The sequence below is a fragment of the Halictus rubicundus genome, chromosome 6, assembly GCF_050948215.1.
Source record: "Halictus rubicundus isolate RS-2024b chromosome 6, iyHalRubi1_principal, whole genome shotgun sequence".
Taxonomy (NCBI): domain Eukaryota; kingdom Metazoa; phylum Arthropoda; class Insecta; order Hymenoptera; family Halictidae; genus Halictus; species Halictus rubicundus.
Genome location: NC_135154.1, coordinates 15,281,183 through 15,305,455, shown reverse-complemented (window position 1 = coordinate 15,305,455; position 24,273 = coordinate 15,281,183). Strand labels below are relative to the sequence as shown.

Sequence of the window (24,273 nt, the reverse complement as noted above, 5' to 3'; positions counted from 1 at the left end):
AAGGGTTAAAGGAAATTGTTAATTTTAAATACAATTGTTTGGAAGGAATCTCGAGAAAAACGACCGTCTACGACTCGCAATAATGAAGTCAGATGCGATCGATCGGGGGAACGAGTTTATCGAAAGATAAGTCGAAGCGATAAGAAGAGCGGGCTGTTTCTCATCGGGCAGCTTTATTTAACACGGTGGATTTTTACTGCGAGCAATGGCCGGACTCTTTCTATCGAGCCAAGGATCACGTTTTAACGGACGACCGTGACGCTGGACAAGATAGCGAATTTAAAGGCGGCAGCGAATTCGAAATGCGAACGGGGATACACGCGATCGGGCAATATCGCACGGAACGCAATTGAACGCCGCTTAATTTCCCAGCGAGCGCAATTACATGGTCGATCAGCTATAATTTTTCGAAAATGCTTCTTTTCCGAGTAGCCGCCGTTGCTTTCGTTGCACGCACCTCTCGTTAGAACGACGACGACGACGAGCTGCAACAGCGAAAGCTTTACTGCAACGCATTATCGCGCGTTGCGTTCGACCCGGAGAAATAAAACGGCGTAATCTCGGAGCGATAACAATAATCGTTGACTTAATAATCGTGACCTCTTCCACCCGAACGGGAATTCCGAATACGCTCTATCGAGCTTAGCCGATTTCGTTTTCTGGAAAAGCTTACCGGTGGATCATTTTACATAATCCATTTAATTGATCTCCGAAAATTGTTTGACTGATTCTCGACGAATGGTAATAGTCTTCGTAGAGTTCTATGGGAAATTATTTTTGTGGAGTTAGTGGACTGCGAGTTTTTTTTAGAAGAATTGAAGAATATTATTAGATTCCTTTCGAATCACTAAAACAATTAGAAAAACATAGCTTCCATTTCTTACAGTCTAGTAACTAGATTGAAAATGAAATGTAAATATTTAGTCTTGATGTATTCACATGAATTTTGTGCATGGTCGACTAAAAACTCGACGTTAAAACCTGTGAGAAGAAAATGATAAAGAACAACGGGTAAAAATATTATTCTTTGCGTTTGGCGTGGAAAAATCTTTGTGTACAGGAGAGAGAAATTAATTTTTGGCCATTTCTTGCGTCTACAATATATTTCTACTCGTCTACCGTAAATAATGAATATGTTATTCGAGGGTTCAGTTTCTCAAAAGAAAAATCCTACGATAGGTCACAGAGGCCGATGGACGCTGGTAATTCTACAAAATATAAACGAAATTCCAAAATGTAGAAATTATGACGGGTTTCTGCACTAATAGAAATTAAGCATGTTCGATGCATTAAATTGCGGAGAATTTCGCTTTAGTGTATAGAATCCGTGGTATATTCAATTTTAGTATTATACCGAATGTTTTGACCGAACGGATGCGAGTTAGCGGAATTGATGTATATCTATATTACGATACTAGCTAATAAATAAACAGAGTAATATTAGCTGCGAGACTGGGTTCGTGTTTGCCATTTAGATTTAATATTATAATATTATATTTCTAATCCGAAACATCATCGTTAAATTCGCCATTCCTCCACGAACGACTGATGTTAATACACAAATATGAAATCAAACCTCAATGCGTTTGCCAAAAATATCTAGCAACAATTATCAAAGATAAACTCTAGAATTTAAAACTCATGTATAAATAATCTGCCATGAGATAGACTATGGTCCTGTAAATCGTGGAACTATGATGTAGTTCCTAAACGGGATAAAAAGGTAAATTACAGGAAAAATAAATTGAACGATCTTTGTATCAAATTTCTTTAATTTCTTAAATTGGCAAATATTGTTCGCAACGAAGTATCACCTTTCCGGCTCAGAAACATCTAAGACAATATATATATGTATAACAATGAATATTTATATAATCTCGCAGAGCGAATACAAGCGAGCAGCAAATCATTTTCTAAAATTTATAACCAGATCGTTCTCTTCGTGTGATTCTTCAGGAATTTATTACGCTACAGCTGTTTATTATTTCGGACCGCTAGTTCTCACGAATTGTTCGGGAGCTTGTTCGTTTCTCTTTCAATTTGATTCGATTTGGGATAGTTTATACTCGGTATTGGCTCCCGGATCAATAGTCCTTGCCCTTCCGACCTAAGATCTTCTCGCGCTGAGCCATCAGCTCCTCGGCCGTGATCTGGACTTGACACCTATTCGCATACCTGTGGCACTTTATGCCGGAACAGCACTCGCTGTCGCTGACGCACTGAAATGAAGAAATACACGTTCGCATTAGTATTTATCAGGCTGGCTAAACGATGCCGGGGAATGCTCGCAAATTATTACAACTGCTACAAAATTCTATTTTCAGTCAACGCGGGAAACTACAGTTTGCGGAGAGGTATCATCACGCTCCTCGTTTTCTCTTGTTTCTTCTCTGTCACTTCGACATGCTCGCATCGGCCAATTGTTTTGTAATAATAAAAATAATTCCATGTGATTTTCTACTCACGGGATCACCATGGCGGCCACACGAGCTCGAAGCTCCCATAACGACAGTCATCGCCAGCATGGCGACGAAGATGTACAGCATAAGCTTGCTCATTTTTATTGGAATTCCCACACACTGGAAACAAAGTCGAAGACTCTTTCAATTTTGTGTTATAACATTGCAGTTTGCATGTCAGTCTAGCGTGAGTCATGATAGTGACAGGTATTGTAAGCGTAACAGAATATTCATTAGATTAATTTCTACTTTATGCAGTGTACATAATTTTATGAAAAATTATGAAAAAATATTGTTATAGCATTCTAAATTCATTCATGTTAATAGAAATACATTTCCATTGGACTTTTGTCTCTTGCAATTACTTCACAAAATTTTGATCTCACATCAAAATTCGCGGTCTGATAATCACAAAAATATTAAATGCATGAATTTTTAAATGAAATTAATGAACAGCAAATTATTTGCGGACGTGACGTAATTCAAGTTAACAAGGCGACTGGCTTTTCACGTGCGACAACTGAAGGCAAGCAACGTTGACGACATATAATTTGGTGAGAGTGTTCGACGAAGACGAAGAAGAAGGAAAAGAAAGGGAGACTGTTCTTAATACAATTATGTCCGATCTTGGCGCCATAACGGCGTGGATTTACAAAGGTCATCAGCGAATTCATGAAATACCAGCTCATTACGCAACTTGACGAACACACGGGAGGTTTGTATGAGCACGCAGTATACACTGGTATTCGTGAATGAGTCATTAACCACTGAACCGACTTGTTCTTGTATCACACGGCCGAATGCACGTGAAACGACTGTCAAGTACTCACTAAATATTTATTTTAGCGTTTCGCCGAAGACCTATAAATATTTTTTAAAAGCGTTGCTGAGTTCTGAGATTCGCTGAGAGCCATTTGTAATTCTGAGACTGTCTGAGAGCCGTTTATAAACCTGAGATTCATTTATATTCAGTGATTCATTGATATACGTGTGATTAATCTACGTGTACATTGATTGCTGAGAAGTGTTTCTATTTAGAAGTGTACTCGAAGAAAACAACATAATGTCTTACTCAATGCTGAGGTGCTTATCAGCTGACTTAATCTTTTTCCATGAACCCGTTAATGATCGAATTAAATAACCTTTACTGTCAAAATGTGTTCGTTTTGTTTACATCCTCTGAACAATGAAGTTTCTTATTTATTTATTAACATACTAGTAATATAATAGTAATATATACAATACATTCGTTTTGTTTACATCCTCTGAACAATCATACTGAATATGATACTGAAATTTATGTTGATAAGCAGACTGTGGATTTTTGTGTAATTATAGCAAATGTCGTGTAGCAAAGTGTTAATCAAGTCGAGTGCAGAGTTAATGTTTTAGTTAGAGAATATATTCGCCTATGCAATAAAAATATTGGTATAGCATAATTTGTCGTGTTTATATCAGTTTAATAGAATGTTTGTACAATTGTTACGTCTATAGAATATCTGAATTCTGTATTTATAAGAATAAAAAAAAATATGTTGTCAGTCCAACGGCAATTGCTCCCGAAAGATGATATAAAACAAAGACTGTAAATATTCATCCTCGTGTAGAATAATACTTTGGTTGAACGTAGAATACTTTACTGATTACGCTTAAGTAAACGACAGAGTGTGACGAGTGTCAGTTCAAAGTTCATCGCATGTCACAGCGATCGCGTTATTAGAGATTTAGAAAGTAATTCTAAACGGTTTTTGATACAGAGCACATACCCGTTCATTGTTTTCGCAGGACACCGTTAAACGTTCGATTTATTTACCAATAATTTTATCTCGACGAACGTGAATATTTATTGTATATTTGTGATGACAGTCAATTTTATTTGAAAGGAACTTTTTCATTTTTTGCACCGGCAAAATAAAAATATTTAATATTTACATCATGCTATTAAAATAACAAAAAAAACTACAATTTTCAAATTTTTTACACACAATGTTTTGTGAAATTGAAATTCAACGCACACATTACTTTGAAACAAAAAGAATGTAAATACATGGATTGTCAGCTCGAAGTTTATCAACTCCTTCGTGACGCTTTGTAAACACCGAAGACTTGCATTGTACGTGTCGATCTGAATATTAACAAATTCGCTTTTTGTTTAATGCCTGTGCCTAAATGCAATTATGAGTAATTATAGAACAGTGTATATGCTTATGCATTTGTGAATGACGATAATCTCCAGAGAAAAATGCAATGAAATTTTTAATAGGAAATTTCAGCTTCTGTTAGATGAACAATAATTCCATCTTGAGTAAAATTTGGTGTCTGAGAATAAAAATGTGAATTTGCATTAAAATCGTCAATGCGACAAGCACTGAGTGAAGTAAATAGATTGAATGCAGTTAAAGAACAAGTGTGTACAATGTGAAATTGAGGAATGAATTATTGTGGATTTTTGATTTTTTTTACGACGGATATAAAAATTCTGCTGAGAATCTGAGAACTGCGCATGAATCGTACTCACCAGAAGCAACGAACAAAGCAACACGAAGCTCTTTCTTAAGAGTGCTAGTCCCAAGAGTTCGACCTTAACTGACTCGTCGATCTGCCATATTCTACGCTTTTATACCACACGTCACATCATGCTGAAGCCTTTAGGCTGTGTGTACATGTATATGCTTCATGGCTGTTAACGCGCAGAAGGTAAGAGTAAGATTTGTTACACTTCTCCGACATGTGACTCAGAAACTATTGCGGCTAAAAGACAAGGCATGTTGTTCCTGATTGCGTGTATTTTTACAAAACAATGAATCAGTTAATAGGTATAATCATTTCCATTAATTTTCTTGTATTTGAATTGTTATCGCGCGAGGCTATGTTCCGTGTTGAGAACGCATATTATCGCAAAATTATGAAGCTTATTCTATCAATTGTGTGATCCAGTCATCGGTTTATTTATATTTTCTTGTACATATATATATATATATGTGAATATTGTAATCTTTTAGAAAACGATCGCAAACTAATTATTGTTTATAGGATATCGATGACATTATTCTATGTCATATAAACCTAATTAGCTGTGATAATAATTTTTCTAAAAAAACTCTATTTATTGTTACTTAATTTAAAAAATCAAGGCAGTCGCATTAGTATTCTAGGTGATCATCTTTTACACGCACAGCTTAGGCATTCTTAGGCATTAAAACAAAATAGTGCTTCTAATTATCATATTGCGAGATAACGGTAACAGTTATGCTAAGAATATAGAATTCAGTTAATGGGGAGGAACTTAAATAGATCCACGGAAAAATTAAAAGAAGTTGAATGGATACTGTTATAGGCATTGTTTAGAGAAAACGCAATTACAGCAAAACTATAAGAGCGACATGATAAAATGAAAAAGTCGCAACATCTGACACTGAGATCGGAAAAATATCGTGTCAAATGAAACTTTCCTTGTAGTCTGGAATTTCTACATATACGCACACTACGTTCTTGGAAACATTCTCTGCACATTCTACCATACGTTTTATCTATATCCAACTATTTCTTATAAACTCACAGACAAGCCTAAACGAATTATGACAAACTATTTAGTATTCTGTTCGTGATAACAGAACAACCTTGCAATTTCTACTTAAAAAACACGTCATATGTAACAAAAGCCAACATATGTAAACGTTTTCAGAATTCCAAATGTAACCTTGCCGACAGTCATAGAATTGAGAATTGTATTATTTTTTAGCAATCATATTCTGCAAAATTATACTCACAAAAGTATTCAAAATCCAATTATTATTTCTATATCACACGAATGGTATAAAATCAAATATCATACATATAATTCATACATGTAATTGTTATAAGGTACTATTAAGTTTCTCATATTGCATGTGAAAATACAGGACGTAGTCAACGCAGTGTTCACAATTGAATAGGCCAATCGATAGCTTATCCAACGAAAATACTTTGTGCCAATTTTCGGTTACAATGGGTACCAATAGGGGATAGCAATGGGGTGACGAAGAAGATGAGAGTTTTCCATAATTTCTCTTATACTCTTCAATTGAAAATTCTGAAAAAAGTCAGGCATGTTTTAGCTATCAGAATGCACATCTGTGAATTTTTCAGAATTTTAAGCTTCGAAATCGAATTTTAGAAAATAAAAAAGTATGAAATGCCGATTTCTTGTAGAAGTTATGAAATACCAAGTTTATATTTTTACAGTTTTAGCATTTCGTTATGTTGTCAACTTACCTAGAGGAGCACTTTGCAGTTTTCGGAACGTTACAGAATTAACAATATGTAAATTAATATGAGTGTATATTGTTAAGGTAAGTGCTAGGCATTCGCGATTTTTTGGGTGTAATTCTCCGCTTTGGAAGTCATGCAAGCAAAACAAAAGGATTTAATACATACTTTATACTCTGAATTAATTTATTGAACGAGGCCTTATAAAGCGCACATACCTCGTTTAACATCGTATATATTTTAGGCACACCGGTCGAAGCGCAAACCTGTGGCTCTTTTTGCAACTCCGAATCAACAAAACGTGGAAGCAAACGCTTCCGAACGTTCGTTCATCGAAAGAAAACAGTCTCGTCTTAAAACGCGCGTATGGCCAAGGTACAGTGTCGTTTTGCATTAAATGCCACTAATAGTATTTAAAGCCATGGAAACGACAAAAGCGTGCCAGTCTCGCTGTGTTTTTAACTGGAATACCTGGGCGAAGCATGAATCTGCAATACGGTTCGAGGGAATGTAATACTACAATTACCAATAATACAGTTGCGAGAAAGAAAGAGAGGTAGATCGATAAAGTAAAATATTCCATTAACCGGCGTTAGATTTTTCTATTTTACACTCATGGGGGGCTGTACGGCTCGGACTTCATTTCAGCGCCGGGCATATTAACGTTCGAATATAATTTTACAATTTTATTGGCGATATGCAGGTTTGCTTTTTTCAGCCAAAAAAGCGCTCGCTCTATTAAATTACAGTAGCTACAGTATGTTCTGGGTCTGGCGTTTAATTTTGCAGAATAATGCCTTCGGGACGCGTATCACCGGGGCGAATACCGGGAAAAGTCGAAACCTACTCTCTCTCTCTCTCTCTCTCTGTCTCTCTCCTCTCCTCTCTTCTCCTACTGCCGCCGCTCTCTTCGCCTCCTCATCCACCTACTGCTACTCCTCGTCAATTATAATTCGTACCAATTATACTGTAAACTGTGCAACAATTCAAAAGAGGCATCCACCGCGAACGTTCTTTTCCTCCCGTTCGTTTCGGTATGAAAATGTCAGGCCGCGGCCACTTTTTTGCTTTTTCTGTAGCGCCGATATTTCATTGACTGCGTATTGCTCCGGCTTTATGCGTTCCCATTGATCTGCCCGACAAAGCCCCCCTCTTGTTCTTTAATTCATTTAATAGGAAACAACGGAGAAGAAAACCGAATCATCCGGTAATATTGCTCCTGTATCCGTAGACGGCGGGCAAGTGGAAGCGCGGTCCGTCGTTTTTTTTTTTTTGTTTTTCCTTCTTCTCTTTTTCGGTTTTACATCGATGAGTTTGACTGTGCCATCGAACTATATGGTCGATCGCTTCCTCGTCCCGGCGATGTTTTCGACAATGAAATAACCCAACTATTTTGTAACCCCCGCGCGCGCGCGCAATTTTTTTGTTTTTTACCGTTAATGCGATTCCATTGCTGCGCCGAGCACCAATCGATCCGACGAATTATTGTTCGATATTAAGACTTCGCCGAAAAAGTTTTCGGTGCTCGAAGCCATTCGACATTTACGATATCGTCGGTGATTATTCGAATGAATTTCTATGCTCGCGACGTGCAACGTTACCGTTGAAAAATTATATAATTTTGTGCGGCAACATTGCTCGGTTCAAGATGGGAGTTTGTTAATGTTACAGCAATTTAAAATGAAACATGTTGTTAAATTATTGTGTACATTTAAATGTCTCTATTTTTTCTTTACAGTTTTAGAGTTAAACGTTGAAGAATGTAATTTTCTTGATCAGGATGTTCGTATTTACATATCCCATTTTTTACAAATTCAATAGTGTATTTAATATCGAAATGAAATAAAAATGAGTGAAACAGTTAGCACGAATACATTTATTGTTTTTCAAAATTGTTACATTCAACGTGCAAATATTACGGGTACAGTTATTGTCACAATTGTAGTAGAAGGATACTTAATAAGAAATCAAACGAAAGTAATTTATGTAAGTAATCACTCGACTGGGAATCCCGGAGGAAAAGGTCCATCTCCAATTGGTCTTGTATCTTCTCCTGGTACAATAACTCCTCCTTTTGGCACACATCTTGCTGCATATGACAAACAGGTCAGATATCGACAGCAGTCGTTATACTGGCGGCACTAAAATAATATTTACATACAAAATATACATACAATATATGCACCGATTGTAACTGAATGGCAAATACAGCTTTAAATTGCTCATGTCTCTCATAAATCCATAAAATCAAAAATTAACTTATAAAGAAACGATCGACGAGTGTTTTCCTTACAATATTTTAAGCTTCGTATCAATATACTTACAGAGCCGAGCCATGGAGAGCATGTCTCTTGTGCGGTGACATTGGAATTAGTATAGAGAGTGATTGAAATGATCACACAGAGCAACAGAAGTTTCATTGTAGCGAGTTATCTTCAAGACTGCAAATATTATTAAAAGAATTAAGCTAGTATCGAAGTAGAGAGAGAGAATTTCCAGAGGTAATATAAATATTAAAATTTATTTGTATACTTTTACAAATAATACAATTAATCTTGAATATTTACTTCTTTACAATCATTAATAAAACATATCCTTTAGCCATCAAAACTTGACATAAAAATGACAAATTCGGGATGATAGTGCTTGATAAATTGAACATTTCAGTAGAGAGAATTAGCAAATATATTTCTACATGAAAATTCACATTCCATTTTGATTATTGTTTTTGTAATTCGATAAAACATCTTAATGAAAACGATTAAAAAATTTCACGAAATTGAAAGTGATTTAATAAATGCAATTGTAGGATTATATTCGCTTATAGCTTTTTGGTGAGGGACGACACAAATTATCTTTGAGGTGATACAAAAACTTTGTAAGTACTTACATCAGCAAAGAGACTAACAGTCGACAACCAGGCACAGTCAGAACTGACATGAAAACGGAGATGTTCCGCATTTATACCTGTGGACCAATCAGGTTTGTAACCACCCGTATGCACACCTTATCGTGTAGTTCCACTGCGTCATAAATACGGAGTTAACTTCTTTTAGCAACCTTGCAGTTGCAATAGATATTACTTCATAGTCTATGAAGATGGGAGTAGACAAGCAAAAAATGATTTTACAAACGGCTTTGACTAACGACATATTAAACAATGAACTCAACGATTCTTCTTGAACCACCAAATCATAGTACCACATTCTTCCTTTTAATACAAAGTTAAAAGAGTAGTTGTTTAATCCCGTGATTTTTCTTTCATTGGGACGATCGGTTTTGTACTTTTAATCAATCGAATGATCATTAAATTGTATGCTGAAATGGTGCATTTGACCTTTAGTTTAGTTAAAACTGAAATCGTCGCTGAATGCGTGATTATACATATTTGAAATATAAGAATACAGAACAGTGTTCGGTTTAAATATTTTTCCGTAATTAAATCGATTTTCCGCAGATTAGTTCGCGATAAATGAAGCTTATGTTTAGCGAAAGTACTTCGGTTGCTGTGTAAAGGTGTCGAGCAATATTTATCCATTCAAATAGTAATTACTAATTAATATTGTATTTTATTGGAAAATATGGTTTTCTGCGAGCGCTCTTTCACTTTCCTGCTCGTTAATGTGGCTATTTATTTTATATAAATTTCAATTCGTAAAATATTGTACGTGTTTTAATCTCATAACATGGTGCGCGCTTATACACGCTCTTTAGAGAAGTAGTCGGCGCAATTATCAATAAATTAATGCAATTCGATTCGATCAGCGGATGACACATTTTCATGGCAGCAATTACGCATCAGCTTCGATTATGACGGGAAAAACGTCATCACCCTTTAGAACAACGGAATTTCAAACTTCAACTTTTCTACTTCAGTGATTAACGATGGTTTTGCTCAACATGTGGAATATAAAGATATTTATCCGTGATTAATTTAATGAATACTATTATTAACTTCAGTGAAATGAATCTGTAATAAATGGACTGCGGATTTTATGCATTTATGATAAAATTGAGTACGTGAAAATTAGTGAAATTTATAGGATTTAAGAATGTCAATATATACTTCTTAATCTATCCACAATTTTGAAAAAGGGAAGAACTTTCTATTTCATTTCTATTCTTACTATTGATGCAATTTTTATTTTGTAAAGGTTTATTTATAACAATAGTATCAATGGTATTAATATTAACCCTTGAACCAAGATAAAGACAAACACCGAGTAAGACGTAAGTTTTCATGTTTTTCCCAGGAATTTCAGGAAATAACAAGTAAATATAAAATTTATTTTTTCTTTATTCTTTCACACAATCGTGTTTGTTATAAATGTACAAAATCTCGTTGTATAGTGCTGCTATTCCATTTCTTTTTAGTACCATCCACAGCGAGAAAGGATACGCGAGCATATCAAGACGCTGCAGCAATCGTTGTCTGTGGAACACTGTACGAACACAAAAATAATAAATAACACACGTAAAATATAAAGTACAATAATTATTAAAATGATACACTCACTTTCCGAAAGAATTTCTTGCAATTTCCTTTCGAAACGCCAACCAGTTCATTTGGCGAAACGTCTTCATTGCTTATTGATGATTCGACGATGATAAAGATGCTGATGACAACAATCGCAACAAAAAGAATTAGAGTTTTCATTGTTCTCCAGCGTTCCTTGTTCGACTGTTCTGCAAGAAAAAATGGTGGACGAAAATGACTAGTCTATTGCATATACTGTTTCCTCTTACGAGAATGCTTCGCTAAAATTCTAAAATCAAATTCAGAATGTTTTAGTCAAATCTTGTTACAATCAAATGTTTGCCTTATTTCCTATTTACTTATATTTAATTATCCCTTTCAATCGAAAACTGTAGCTAGAAAATAGTAAATGATTTTTACTTTCTGTGACAAGTGTATGATCAATTAAAATATTTTAAGCTAAAATGATTATTTGGAATAATTTGAGCCTAGGAATTCTTTTGAAGCGCAGAAGAAAATACAGCATGCAATCGAGTTGATTGTTAAAAATAATCTGCTATCACTGTTACTATGTATCACTCACCAGAAGATTAATAGATATGCTCTCCTTATCCACTTATTATGGACTGATCGAATATGATTTCCCTCGGGTATTTATAGTGTAGTTGATACAAGTGTTAAGCTAGTGAACATACACACGCACAAAATTTACACATCAAGTTTGCATGGTTGATAAGCGTCCCATTGGTAAGTAATATGGAAACTGACTAACAAAAAAACCTTGGAACAATGATATTAATATAATGGTCAATCGACGATATGATTGGTAGCAATCTATAGGTGTATGAAAGTCAATGATCACTGGCTGTCAGTGAAATTATTTTGAGATTATCCAGAGGATATTCAGAGATCAATCAGAAATCCAAATAGAGCTGATCTCCAAATACAGATTTAGGTACATTTGCCCTCATATCTGACGCAAATTTGCCAATGTCTTTTAGTTACGTATGCTAGTATGTATAATTTGCGAATAGACGTCATACCTCTAGAGAATTTCAACTTCATAATCTTACTTTTCAATATTCATAAAACAATTTACATTGTGCCGAGTAATAATCTTGTTTACTCATTATAATAAACATTTAAGGAGAATTTTACCTACTTTCATTAGATTGTTCCCTAATGACTATTCAATTGTCTTTATTCACAGGAAGTTATATTTCATGACAGAGGGGAGGAGAAATAAAAGTACAATCTGAAATACACATTTTTGCATTGAATTATTTATTCATTTGTGTATTATAAATGCTTTGCTAGTATTCTGTGTAATGTTGTATAATGGCAAACAAGATCTAAAAACTATTCGTAGGCCTACGAAGTGCAATCCATGTGTGTTGATCAATTATTTATTCATATCTGGCCGTCAGCGGGTGCTTCAGCCGGATCATTCGCGTTGCCTGTTGTAGTTGAAGGTGTCAATTTCTTGGTGCATCGTCCAGCCCATGGGTTGCATATTAACGGTGCACAGCAGTCTTTGTCATCAGAGCACTGAAAATGCAGGTATCCAATATTACCAATATTATACAATTGCCAATGTCTTTACTAACCACAATTATAAAGTAAGAATATTAGAAAATGTTTCACTTCAAGCCATACAATCACACTAATATTTATGGAATTATATACAGTAGAATATAGAATAATATGAAATAAAAAAATATAGACTATGACTTTTTATGAATCGCCTAGTATTGTGTTCGAAATCTAAAATTTCAGCTCATATTTTTGCTATTCTCTTTTGAAAAAAATTGTAAAACGCTTCGAAAAAGAAGGAAAAATAATTTAATTGTTCAACATTGTATATTGTTGAATTTACGGTCGCATTTTTCAGGAATTTACATTATGAAAATATGTTTGCACAATGCTGGTGCGTCACTCGATTCATGTCTGTCCACTGCTTATTGTTTCCACTTTTGTTATTGTTCATTGATATTGACAATGGCTCGATACTATTTGCTGGCCTCCGTAATTTGATATGGGTAGGCAGTTACGAGATAACAAAATCAATGGAAAACGATCGATATCGTACCATCAGTGTTTATTGCAATTAATAGATACAGTGAGTGATAGGCGACTACAAAATATCAGATTTGCCAGGACGCAGATGCGACCGACAAATTTTCAAAATTAAATTCAGGAAGTGAAAGTTCGATCAAACACTATTTTATAATTCTCGTTCATTATTTTGCCACCAAAATCAGTAAAAATTACGATTATCGCGGTAATACGCTTTGATTAATTATTAATAAATATACTCACAAGCAAGCCAGGTGGTTTGCAACTCTCAACAAGAGAAATGACCAGAAGGGTGACGCAGAGAATTGCGAAAAATTTCTTCATTATGATTGTATTAGTAGTTTCTAAAGAAAGAACAGCATGTATTAATAATTCACTTTCGTAATTAGTATGACTAATTACTAGACTATTTCGTAAATGGTTCTTAATATTGTAGCTTACCTTGTTTTCACTTTGATAGAGCTCGTAGTGTTCTGATTTGATGCAGCAAGAAGATCAGTATTTATAGGAGCGGCGATCGCATCAAAGATAAAATTTTGTTATTTTTAATACTTATACCTTGAAGATTGGCAAAAATGTACTACTTTTACGATGGCAACTGATAATATGTAGCGTATCAAGGCCCGTCGCGTAAACATTACCTGGAACGATCGTGTAAACAAATTACGTAAACGTGTTTTGCAGAAATTTAGAAAAATTTGAACCCCCCGTCGATCCGTATCTCGAGATCACACTAATCTCTAATCCGATAATAGAAGTAGTTGTTTTTGAAGCTCGGCATAGATTCGCGAAACCGTGGCAAAATATGTTTATACCTATAACGAATGCGATAATAATTGCAAAATTTATAAACCCGCGCGGACAGTGTCTATTTTTTATTCAAGACTCATTAAAAACTTTCAAGCCAAAAGAACGATTCATTTAACATGTTTTTAATGAATGTTGCACGTATAATGTTTCATTTATTTTTCTACTTTCATTTCTATTTGCACGTAAATTAAAAAATGAAGTACACGAGTAATTCAAGAATTTTAAATAAATCTACAGTAATTTTCTATAACATCTGTACTAAAAAATAATATATCTTTTTAAATACTACGTCTGCGTATAGAAAAAAATTACCAAACTCGGGAAAGCAAACGTAACAAATCTGTGAACGAAATTCCGAATCCATGCGCGACCATGATTCGCGGGAGAACGATAATTTTAGTCGGAACAGCCATAGCATACCTTGCTGAAAGTATATCCACCCATTTGCAATTATCTAGAATCAGTTGCACAAATTTACGCGAATAAGTTTTCGAGTTGCGCGCGCGCGTCGAGATGCGCGTATAATAATCCGCAATGGGTCATGAATCCACAATATAGTGATTATTAACGATCGTTCTTGATTATCGTTATTTTCGTCGACAAACTGTGAAATTGAATCGGATTCCAGGACCGTGTAGTGCCCATTTTCGAAAGCGGGCTCCTTTAACGCGTATGGTGAAGCGCCACTATCGTAATTACTTGCATACATAATCCCCAATAATGCGAGGAAGTATCATGATTCCGAAATGTGTGTGAATGTTAATAACAAGAAGAGCGTAGAAGCGGCAAAAGTCTCACATAGTCGAAAATTAGTAATCGATGTTGAAAAGGGCTGTTCTATAGTTCACTTGTTAAAAAAGTATGACATTCCCCAAAATTAGGAATATTTTACTATGCTTTTAGGTTGACTCGATCTTTGTAGAACTATCCTCGAAAATATGAATTCATATAAACAACACATTAGCCAAGAGTATTCTCTAAATTTTTTAAGACATTTAAAACAATGTTTTATCATTATTTTATAATATTTTAGAATTTAAATCCTGCTCCATGAATGTGATAACATTGTTAATTTTATTCACGAAATTTTTTAAATAAATTATCAGGAAATACTGTCAAAGTATTAGATTTTCTTGTATTCATATGTTAATGGGTTCTCGAAGTAGAATATGCAAGCCATGAATAGACAAGTTAGTAATTTCTATTCATTATCAGTGCCAAGTGCATTGTAGAAAATAATAATTCGACTTATCTAAAATTTTCTACAGACTATCTGGAAAATTATAAAAATACAAATACAGTACAAATTTTGAAAATATAAAGTTTGTTTAATTGTCTGGACATCGATGACCGTATGGAAATATAAAAATCATTAGAAAGCATATTCTGACAGATCCTAATATATTGTAGCCTAAACCGCGAAAGAAATCGCTAAGCCAATCAGAAAACGGTGTTCTGTGTGAATCCGAAATCGAGCAGGTACGATTTCGTCTTGGTGGTTAATTCGTATGTTGAAACAACAATGAAATTTTTCATTGACAACGGGCGGCACGATATCAGAAGATCAGATAGGATTTTCATAAAATTAAACGATGGGTTACTGAAGGGATTTAAAAGAGCATCGGGGGAAGGGTAAACTGAAAATAAAACTAATGAACAAACAAATTGTTGGACGGTTTAAACTAACGTAATTTACCTGGCCGGGGCCGGCGCGGTTCTAAAGGCTTTATGAAATCATCCGGGGGAATCGATATCATTTATATTAGCAAAATTTGATCAGGGCATATATTTGCGTTGCCCAGGGAAATGCAAATATCAAACTATGTTTTATCTTCAAGTGTCGGGGATACGCGCGGCGCCCCCAAAAATAAACCGCGGACCACAATTTTCTGCGCGCCGCTTCAATGAGCTGCTTCAACTGATAATTACATGCGAGAACGCAAATGTGTATTTGTTATTATAAAATGTGTGTAACCGGGGCTTCCCGTTGACCGCGAATAATATTTCCCTCTGACTGATAAACACAGCCGATCAAGTGCATCATTGCCTGCAATTTAATACAATGAAGACAGTTAAAACATTTATCGAGCGCGGTTTTGATAATCACCAAACAAATGAACGATGAGTCATTTTATTATCGCGATAATTAAATGGTCGTTCCAATTATTTCGCTGCATGCGGAACTTGATTCGCTTTAAAATATTACTAATGATTATCGATAAGATATCGATTACTAATTATACATGTTCCGACTTTTTGAATGCGCCGCTTTAAGTGTGGATAACGGGATTAATAATAAGCGAAATAAAATATGATTATTTACTTCATCGATGACCTGTCTGTTCGGAGCGTTATTAATCACGACAAATAGATCAATTTTCTCTCTCTCGAATACGATACATTTTCTGATTATTATCGTACTGATTTACCACTAACAAAGTATTTGTTGTCAAAGCTACCGACAACTGTTCCGGGTAACACGTTCACTTTTCACTTCCTCTATTATTAATTCCTTTATTCCTATAATATTTTTTGTTCTTTAATGGTTTTACCATTTTTTTGGTTGCTTATTCTTTTTTATTCTCTTCATCAATTTTCTTTGTTACCCCATTTCTCTTAACTATGATTTCTTCAGAAAGGTGCGTTTAGATTAAAAGACAATTTATTATTCTGTTCAAATCTACAGTGTTCCGTTAATGAAGAATATTGCAATACTCCTTCAACTATTTTCTTTACAATTTTATTGTCCGAATATGTGTCAACAGTTTTTAGTTAAAATAACCATCAACCAAGACAAGCTTGATGAACAATTATACAAATTAAAGTAATATACAATTTCAATCAGAAGGAAAATTAAACCAACATAGTTCTCTGAAAGATTCGATTAAGATCGTATTAATTTTGATCGAAAACTTTAAAATAAAAATGTAGTCTACAAAGTTTGACTGTTTTTTCAACGTTTCTATAGCAAATCTTTTTTAGTGCCTGTCTGTAAATGTTTTTTAGAAGGAGCAGTGCGGAATAGAAAATTTTGCGATGCAGTTTCTGTGGTGTTCGAATTTGGTGCAGTGACATGACTTTATGGTCAACGCGAGACTTCAGGGAATGCATTATTATTTGCATTATCGATATTTATCGATAACATTACGGATTCCTGTTACCGTGACGAGGAAAGCGGAGATTCCCAATTTGCGACGTTTTGTTTTTTTCGTTTATGTTTGATGCACGAAACAGTGCGATACGGTTACTGGAAGCTCGAGGTTATCTCGAGACGAGCAGAGTGCACTCGTTGCACACGCGTTATGCACGTCCATTGAATCTAAGAGAGGTTTATGATGTATATCGTCGGCTGGTCCGATCGAGATGATGATTATCAATCTCAGGGTCGGTTTCGAAGAAACGTTAAAGCGACCGAATGATACCTCTTCCGAGAATGGTATCGCATGTGTGCTCAACTTCGAAAAACTATTAAATACCGAGAACTTGTTTCCGACTCGTTTGTGTGAATCATATTCTCCACCGTAAATATGCTTGTTACAAAACGATCGTTTAACAAACAATTGTTTCCCGTTCAGATGATTTTATAATTATGCTTTATTAAGAGTGGGATCTATAAACAATGTGTGTGCAAAATGAGAGCCGGGAGATGTCGATGTTAAATTGAAATTTCAACGAAATGAGCATTGTTGTACAGCACGTAAAATAATTTCTGGAGGATTTTCATCCGGGAGAACGTTTTAAACATTAGTAATTAGTAGTGGAAATTTTGCGTACTGATGACAAAAACTATTTATTAAATTACTAAAAAGTAATTTATGCATATTGATAAAATGTATTTAAGCTTGTTAAAATGTATTAAAGAAGGAATTAGTCTGACTTCATTCGGCTGCACACAAAATTTATATTTTGCATAACGATCCGCAGCCTAAACATTAATTTCAATTAATTCTCCCCCAAGGACTTGTTGCTGATGATGATTAAGTGCTAATATTGCGTGTACCGTAACCAAATGAATTGAGGTTCTAAGACGATGTCTGCATTAACATTGCATGTCGAGGGTGCTGTGCGCCTTTCTGCACGCACATCCGGTTTGCATTTCCTGGCTAACCAGCATTTTCCGGGACACGCGCCACCTCGGCCCTAAGGAAATGTTTCGTGTGTTGTGGAAATAATTATGGGTACAGTTTCATTAAAAAAAAAAAAGGAATAAATTCAATCTCGCAATTTTAACAGGACAACGCGTACAATAATGCTCGATAGATTCGACATTACCAAAAGGAATATTTTCATTGCGAACACCCCGCACCAATATTTTCCACCAACAATCTAAAAATCTGACGCTATCTCTGTTATTACTCTCCCGATTGCAACTCGTTGTCAGATTATTTTTGAAGAAACTTATTTACTGCAGATAGGAGCAGTTTCATGGAATCCGGTCTGATTTAACGAGGACCCTAATCACGATTATACACGATCAACGTCAGCCGCGAACTCTTGAAAAATAAGAGCACGGGCAATCACTTCGTCCGTCGAGTGGACGGAATCGTCTTATTGTCTTTCGAACCTTGTTATCGAACGTCTCAAGTGTTTACTGTGAGTACCTTCACGGCTCTCCTTATCGACCGATCACCTTATCCGACTGCGAAATACTCCCCAGGGTTTGCGTGCTTTCTAGTCACTTAAGTGATAAATTTCCCCCGGCGACGTCGAGCTGTCTTTAGCGGTTTTGCCCCGCAGGATCTATTGCTCTTTTAGTTAGCGATCCTACGGCACTTAGCTACTCCATCGTCTCCTCCGAACGTCTCTCCTTCGAGCTGCTTCGAAATTGTACGTAGCAACACACTCGTTCGCATCAAAGACGGAAATCGTCTCCGAAGAATTTAACTGTCTCATTCCTTCACTGTTCGCTGAATAACATTCTCCAGTAAAATGAACAATTCCGTAATGTCAACAAAGGAGAATGTAAAATTTATGTGTCTACTTTCTGTAGCTTCCTTTGTATTCAAAAAGTATTAAAATATTTTTTTATTGCTCATATCACGTAAAAATTCAACTTCTATGGAAGACATTGCTATCTTCTCGTCGTCTTTGCCTGTATCCGAGAAACATTCAATTCATGAAACAAACTTACTTGTTCACTCTGATTTTGATGAAATAATCAATGTATTATTTGAACTGCAATGTCTTGTTGGGGGGATTTTGTGATCAGATTTATTTTTAAAGACTTGGCTCAAGTTTCAATCAAGTTACATTAATGTTCTTTTCACAAAATTCGCAATTGTGCGGACTAGTTTGAGAATTATTTTCTTTAAGGACGATCACGGTAGATTCTAGATCAAATGCAAAGCGTAGTAAATTACTCAAGTGCATTCAGTAATGCTGTCTATTAGCCATGAATTAATGAAAAACGTTTGAGTTCAGTAATGTTGTGTTTTAATCACTGATTTTTTGGCACCGTGATGATATGTATTTTCCAAAGTGGACAATTTAATGACGCCGCGCGCATCTCATTTTCTGCGACGTTTCGGCCCCTGTTTCTGTTTTGATCCCGGCTTTGTTGGCCTCGTCTTCGCCATGATTTTCCAGCTTTTCGCCCCCCGGGTCCACTATTGAAGCAGTATCGCCGGACACCTCTCGTTCTCTGCTTCGAATTCCCCGGGTCGTCCCTCTCTTTCTTCGACACTCCGGGCCGGTTCTCTTGACTCGACTGAAGTGGCGGACAATTTGATAATTGGATCTGCGGCAACGCCGTGATTTACGTGTACGAGGGTCCAGCTGACCATTCGGGCGAGGGGCACACGATGCATCCAACCCTCGAGTGGCAAAGTGGAGACGATCGCCGCTCGAGAGACGCATCTTCTCCCGCGAATTAACTAAAACTATGTTGCTAGGACGGCGGCTAGACGGTGTTTTACGGTCCCACGCAATTCCGATGATAGAGCGAATTACCGTGGCACATGTGCCCGCGCGACCGTCTCCGGCTCTGTTAACCAAACGTCTACTATTGTTCAAGCAATAACACGTCTTAATTACAATTTTTCTGGGCCTTTGACTCTCGACTGTACAACTGCACGAATACAGGGTAAATATATTCGCTTGCAATGACCAACATTTTACAATTGTTTCTGTGAACATTTTGATATATTATGAGAATGAAAGAAATAGAGGAACAATGTTGTGTAATTTAAAAAGTCTAGTAACGCTTTAATTTCATGTAAAATAGACAATTGTTATTTTTCTTTTAGATACTGTTCATACAAAACTTAAAACAGTAATGAGAAATTGATTAGACATTTTAAGAAATTTTTTGGTAAAATTCCCTGGTGGAAGTAGAATAGTCCAGCCATACACAGACCCATTAGCAACTGTCGTTCAGCAACATTGTATTCTTCTGAAAATACCATTTCCCAGATAAGTGACCGAGTGCACCTCGAAAACCCAAGCGATTCTCTTTTAATTGCCCCAAGTAGTATAGATCAGCCACGCACAGACGCGTCAGCAAGTCTCTCTCTCGGCAGCGTGTCGATCTCGCAAAATAAAAAATGATACATTTCGTAAACGCACGTTAGCATTTCACGCACGCGAACGGTATTACCAGCATTACGTTTTTCACGAAGCCAAACACTTTCGGCAAACAATGTTATCGCTTATTGCTCGAAACAATGAAGGTGTTTGAGCTGAACGGTGCGCTGGGAGGGGCATTCTGTGTACGAACGGGCATAATCAGATACAAATAACGTCGATGAGGTAAACAAATGAGACGAGCGGAGCGCAAAGCGGGTCGGGTAATTGACGGGACCGAACAAAACGTAAAGGAAATTGCAAGATAATCTCGTGGACAGTCCTTGACATAATAAGAGTTCGATTATAGGGCAAAGTGGGATTGGGAGGAAGGAGGATGGTAGCAGGGGGTTTTGAAACGTTAAAGGACCGTCGCGAAAATTGCCCGCGGCTCGATAGCGAGCCTCCGGATGGGCTGTTCGCGTTGAATCAAATCCACGTCGCAAGAAGAAGGCGACGACCCGTAAAATGAAACGACGAAGCGGCAGAAAGAACCTCGTAAAGCTTCCCTCCTGTTAGGCGAAAGCTGCCGACACGCTCTCCCGCTCTCTTTTTACCTTTCTTCCCGGTCCTGACAAGTCGCGCTCCAAGTACGTACATCGTATCGCGCCAACCATAAAAGAGAAACACGAAAAACGTGCCGGGCTGGGACGGGCCGGGCCGGGCCGAGGAATAAACTTCCCGGTAGTTGTTCCCTCGTTTACTTCGAAGTGGCCCGAGCTCTCAGATATACTCGCGAGGGATTTTCCTCGCGGACAACACTGTCTGAAGCTTTATGTCTGAGACATCGCCGCCGGATCGATCCTCCCAGCAGCTACCGGTCGTTCCGGAATGATTGCCGAGGAACTGATCTTCCGGTTGATCGCTTTTCACGTGGACTGCGAGCGAGTGTCCTGGGAATGGCAGCAGAGGTTTGTAATGCGTTGCAACTCTTAGATTTGAATAAATAATTGCGTTAGAGTTACGTTAGCATTTCTGGAAAACGTTACTTGGAACTCAACTTATCGATTTGAAGTATATGGTAAAAATATGTATTATATCATAGAATCTTTTACTCGAATTATTTTGCCAGTTTTATTGCTTCTCGAAAATTTTACTGAGCATAAACGCTTGAAAATCCATGGTCCGATCACGATGAGGTCAGTACCTCCAATCGATATAAATAAGTTTCTTTTTACTAGTATCACGTGTCGTGTAAAAATTGCGATTTTAATAGAATGGTGGACTCCGAGCGGTGATATATGAAAAATAAATCACTGTATTTACGTAAGTCGATGGAATGATAAAAATAACATTTATAGGTATTTACAGCTGTTTTATTTGTTTTTGACGGTACACATAACAAAACCAATTCGCTCAATATCGAAAACTTTTGCCGACGTAGTGCTGTTCAACAACCGTGTACGTGTATAGCGCTCAGCGACGGAATTCACGACAAAATGCAGAATTTTATAATAGCGAATTATCTATTGTCAATTGCTCACGCGTATCTGTTCGTAGACACGTGCAGGAAAAACAGATAGTCGACGCTCGATAAAGATAAAGTAATATTCAGTAGTATTCGTTAAATCTTTTACGGTAATTCCGGTCAATGCGAATATCGTTGTTTAATATTCTCGTCGGCCTGAAATATTATTAATATCAGCCGGAATAATAAATTAGTAACGCGGACACGTGATTAAACCGAGCCGGTTAATTGATTACCGCAGTAGGCGAACGAAAAAAGAAGAAACGACAACCGGGCGACTGATAATAAACAATAATTTTCCTCGAGTACGCCGAGAGACCCATCAGGCATGAAGAGTAAATTGCACGGATTCCATATCATCGGTAACGATTAAAAGTACGGAAATCAATCGTCAAATGTAAATAACACTTGGTGAATAAATTCAATAATTTATTAATCATCGTTCGCGTCTGGCTTTAATCCTGCACAATTGCTGCCGGTTGACAGTTCACCACAGTTCTACCGACAAACGAGGACGACGCAAGAACTGACAAAAGTCACTTTTTACAATAACAAAAAATATCATTTGTAAATTTCACGAAATTAAATGTCCTTTGTGCGATCATTTTTCCTTTGTACCGTCATATCTCTAATAAAAATGATATGTAACAAATTTATCAATACGTTTAATTCCAATTATTGTTTCCTCTGTTTCCTTTGTGCGGAGCATAAAGTTATGCATTATGTCAAACTGGGTTTCATTGTTCCGTGTTCTTTACTGTTCAATATAAAAGACAGGTAATATTACGAATGCTACATTTTAACCATTTTCTTGAACAATAAATTTATATCAATCACTCGTTTTCAAGGGTAGACATTTAGGGTAGCGCGTTTCACAAAAATTTTATAAAGAATCTTAGGTCATCTTACTCCAAATTAGCTACCTGAAATTGGTAAAAAATGGCAGAGTCCAGAATGGGACACGTTTAAAATGGTCTCGAAAGCTTTCGAATCGAATGATCGTCGTGGGATTCAATTTATTGTTTACAGTATGGCAGAAGCCTTAACACCGGCGTGGCTCGGCTGACTGAAACGAATAAAGGTGTTAACCCAAGGACGTAAAAAGGGAAGATAAAAACCGAGGGGCGTAGGAAAGAAAGAAGTGGTAAAAACCGGCGCGGCCAGGTTTTATCTGTTGCATAAGAGGATTTCTCGACTGTAAAAAGCTGGGATCGAGAGCACGGCGTGGCTTTATTCTTTGCAGTCTCTTGCGGTTACGGTCTCCGTACATAAATCTTTCGTTTTGCGACAGAGACGGGTGTTAAGGAAAGAGAAAGCGACCGTCTTTTCCACGATGGTGTATTTACGGATCACTGACGCGGCGCGACGGGAGAAAAGTGCACCCCGGGCGAGCCTTGGCCATGGTGTACACGGACTCGGGGGTTCGGGATGAGGATAAAGTTCCCCGTCAGAAGAACGTTTCACAGCTCCCATTGTCGTTACATCGCCTTTGAGGTGTTTTAAATATTACACGTGCCGAGAATTACCTTGGCGCGCTACACCCCCAACCACCCGTTCTTTCCTCGCCTCGCGCACACTTCGCTCGAGGAACCGTTTTTCTTAATTCTTCTAATTACCGCCGGAGAAATGTAATGTGAGAAATTACCCTTGAGCTCATTAAGGAGCCCGAGTATATTTAATAGAGTTTCCTTGTATGCGGAAGACGGCCACTCACTTTTTACCGTGAAGAATTTGTTCTTCGTACGTGGAGTGCGAGGTATCCTTGAGATCGCGATCCTTCATCGTGTTTTCCTTCTTCTCTACTTTATTCAAGACAGTGGAAATGAAGAATTAATCTAATTGCTGCTGTTACTTTCATCTTAGTGCATTGAGGATTAAATTAAATACGGGCTGAGTATGTGTATTATAATCGAATTTTCTGGACAATTTGTCCCTCTTAATTGAATGTCCGCTCCGATAGAATTTCGTTGTAACGAAACTGTGAATCTTAGTGAAAAATAAAAATTGTGTCCATTAATTGCATTTTTTTCTTAATAATTTGAATGGGTTGAAAATGGTAGAATTTTAAAATTCTTGTCATGCTTTTACTGTCTTGCGTTTAAGCTAATCTTTTAGGTCATATTATATGAAATTATTGCAATTATAATTGCATAATACTTGCAACTGTTAGTATT

At 36.6% G+C, this 24,273-nt stretch overlaps 2 protein-coding genes and 1 long non-coding RNA gene across 3 annotated transcripts; all 3 read right to left on the bottom strand.

Annotated features, from left to right (window-relative positions):
* Positions 1–1,754: 1,754 nt before the first annotated feature.
* On the bottom strand, positions 1,755–5,135 carry LOC143354743 (omega-conotoxin-like protein 1). The gene is made up of 3 exons (XM_076789020.1): positions 4,978–5,135; positions 2,466–2,579; positions 1,755–2,219 (listed from the first exon to the last, which is right to left on the bottom strand). Exons 2-3 carry the CDS (start codon positions 2,556–2,558, stop codon positions 2,085–2,087), a joined length of 228 nt encoding a protein of 75 aa, XP_076645135.1. The 5' UTR covers positions 2,559–2,579; positions 4,978–5,135; the 3' UTR covers positions 1,755–2,084.
* Positions 5,136–10,986: 5,851 nt separating this feature from the next.
* On the bottom strand, positions 10,987–11,892 carry LOC143354929 (uncharacterized). Its single transcript, XR_013082419.1, has 3 exons — positions 11,768–11,892; positions 11,224–11,393; positions 10,987–11,149 (listed from the first exon to the last, which is right to left on the bottom strand). It is a non-coding gene; the product is annotated as an uncharacterized LOC143354929 (long non-coding RNA).
* A 556-nt stretch (positions 11,893–12,448) lies between these two features.
* On the bottom strand, positions 12,449–13,757 carry LOC143354928 (uncharacterized). Its single transcript, XM_076789310.1, has 3 exons — positions 13,702–13,757; positions 13,504–13,604; positions 12,449–12,732 (listed from the first exon to the last, which is right to left on the bottom strand). The coding sequence occupies exons 2-3, from the start codon at positions 13,582–13,584 to the stop codon at positions 12,595–12,597; spliced, it is 219 nt and encodes a 72-aa protein (XP_076645425.1). The 5' UTR covers positions 13,585–13,604; positions 13,702–13,757; the 3' UTR covers positions 12,449–12,594.
* Positions 13,758–24,273: the final 10,516 nt, after the last annotated feature.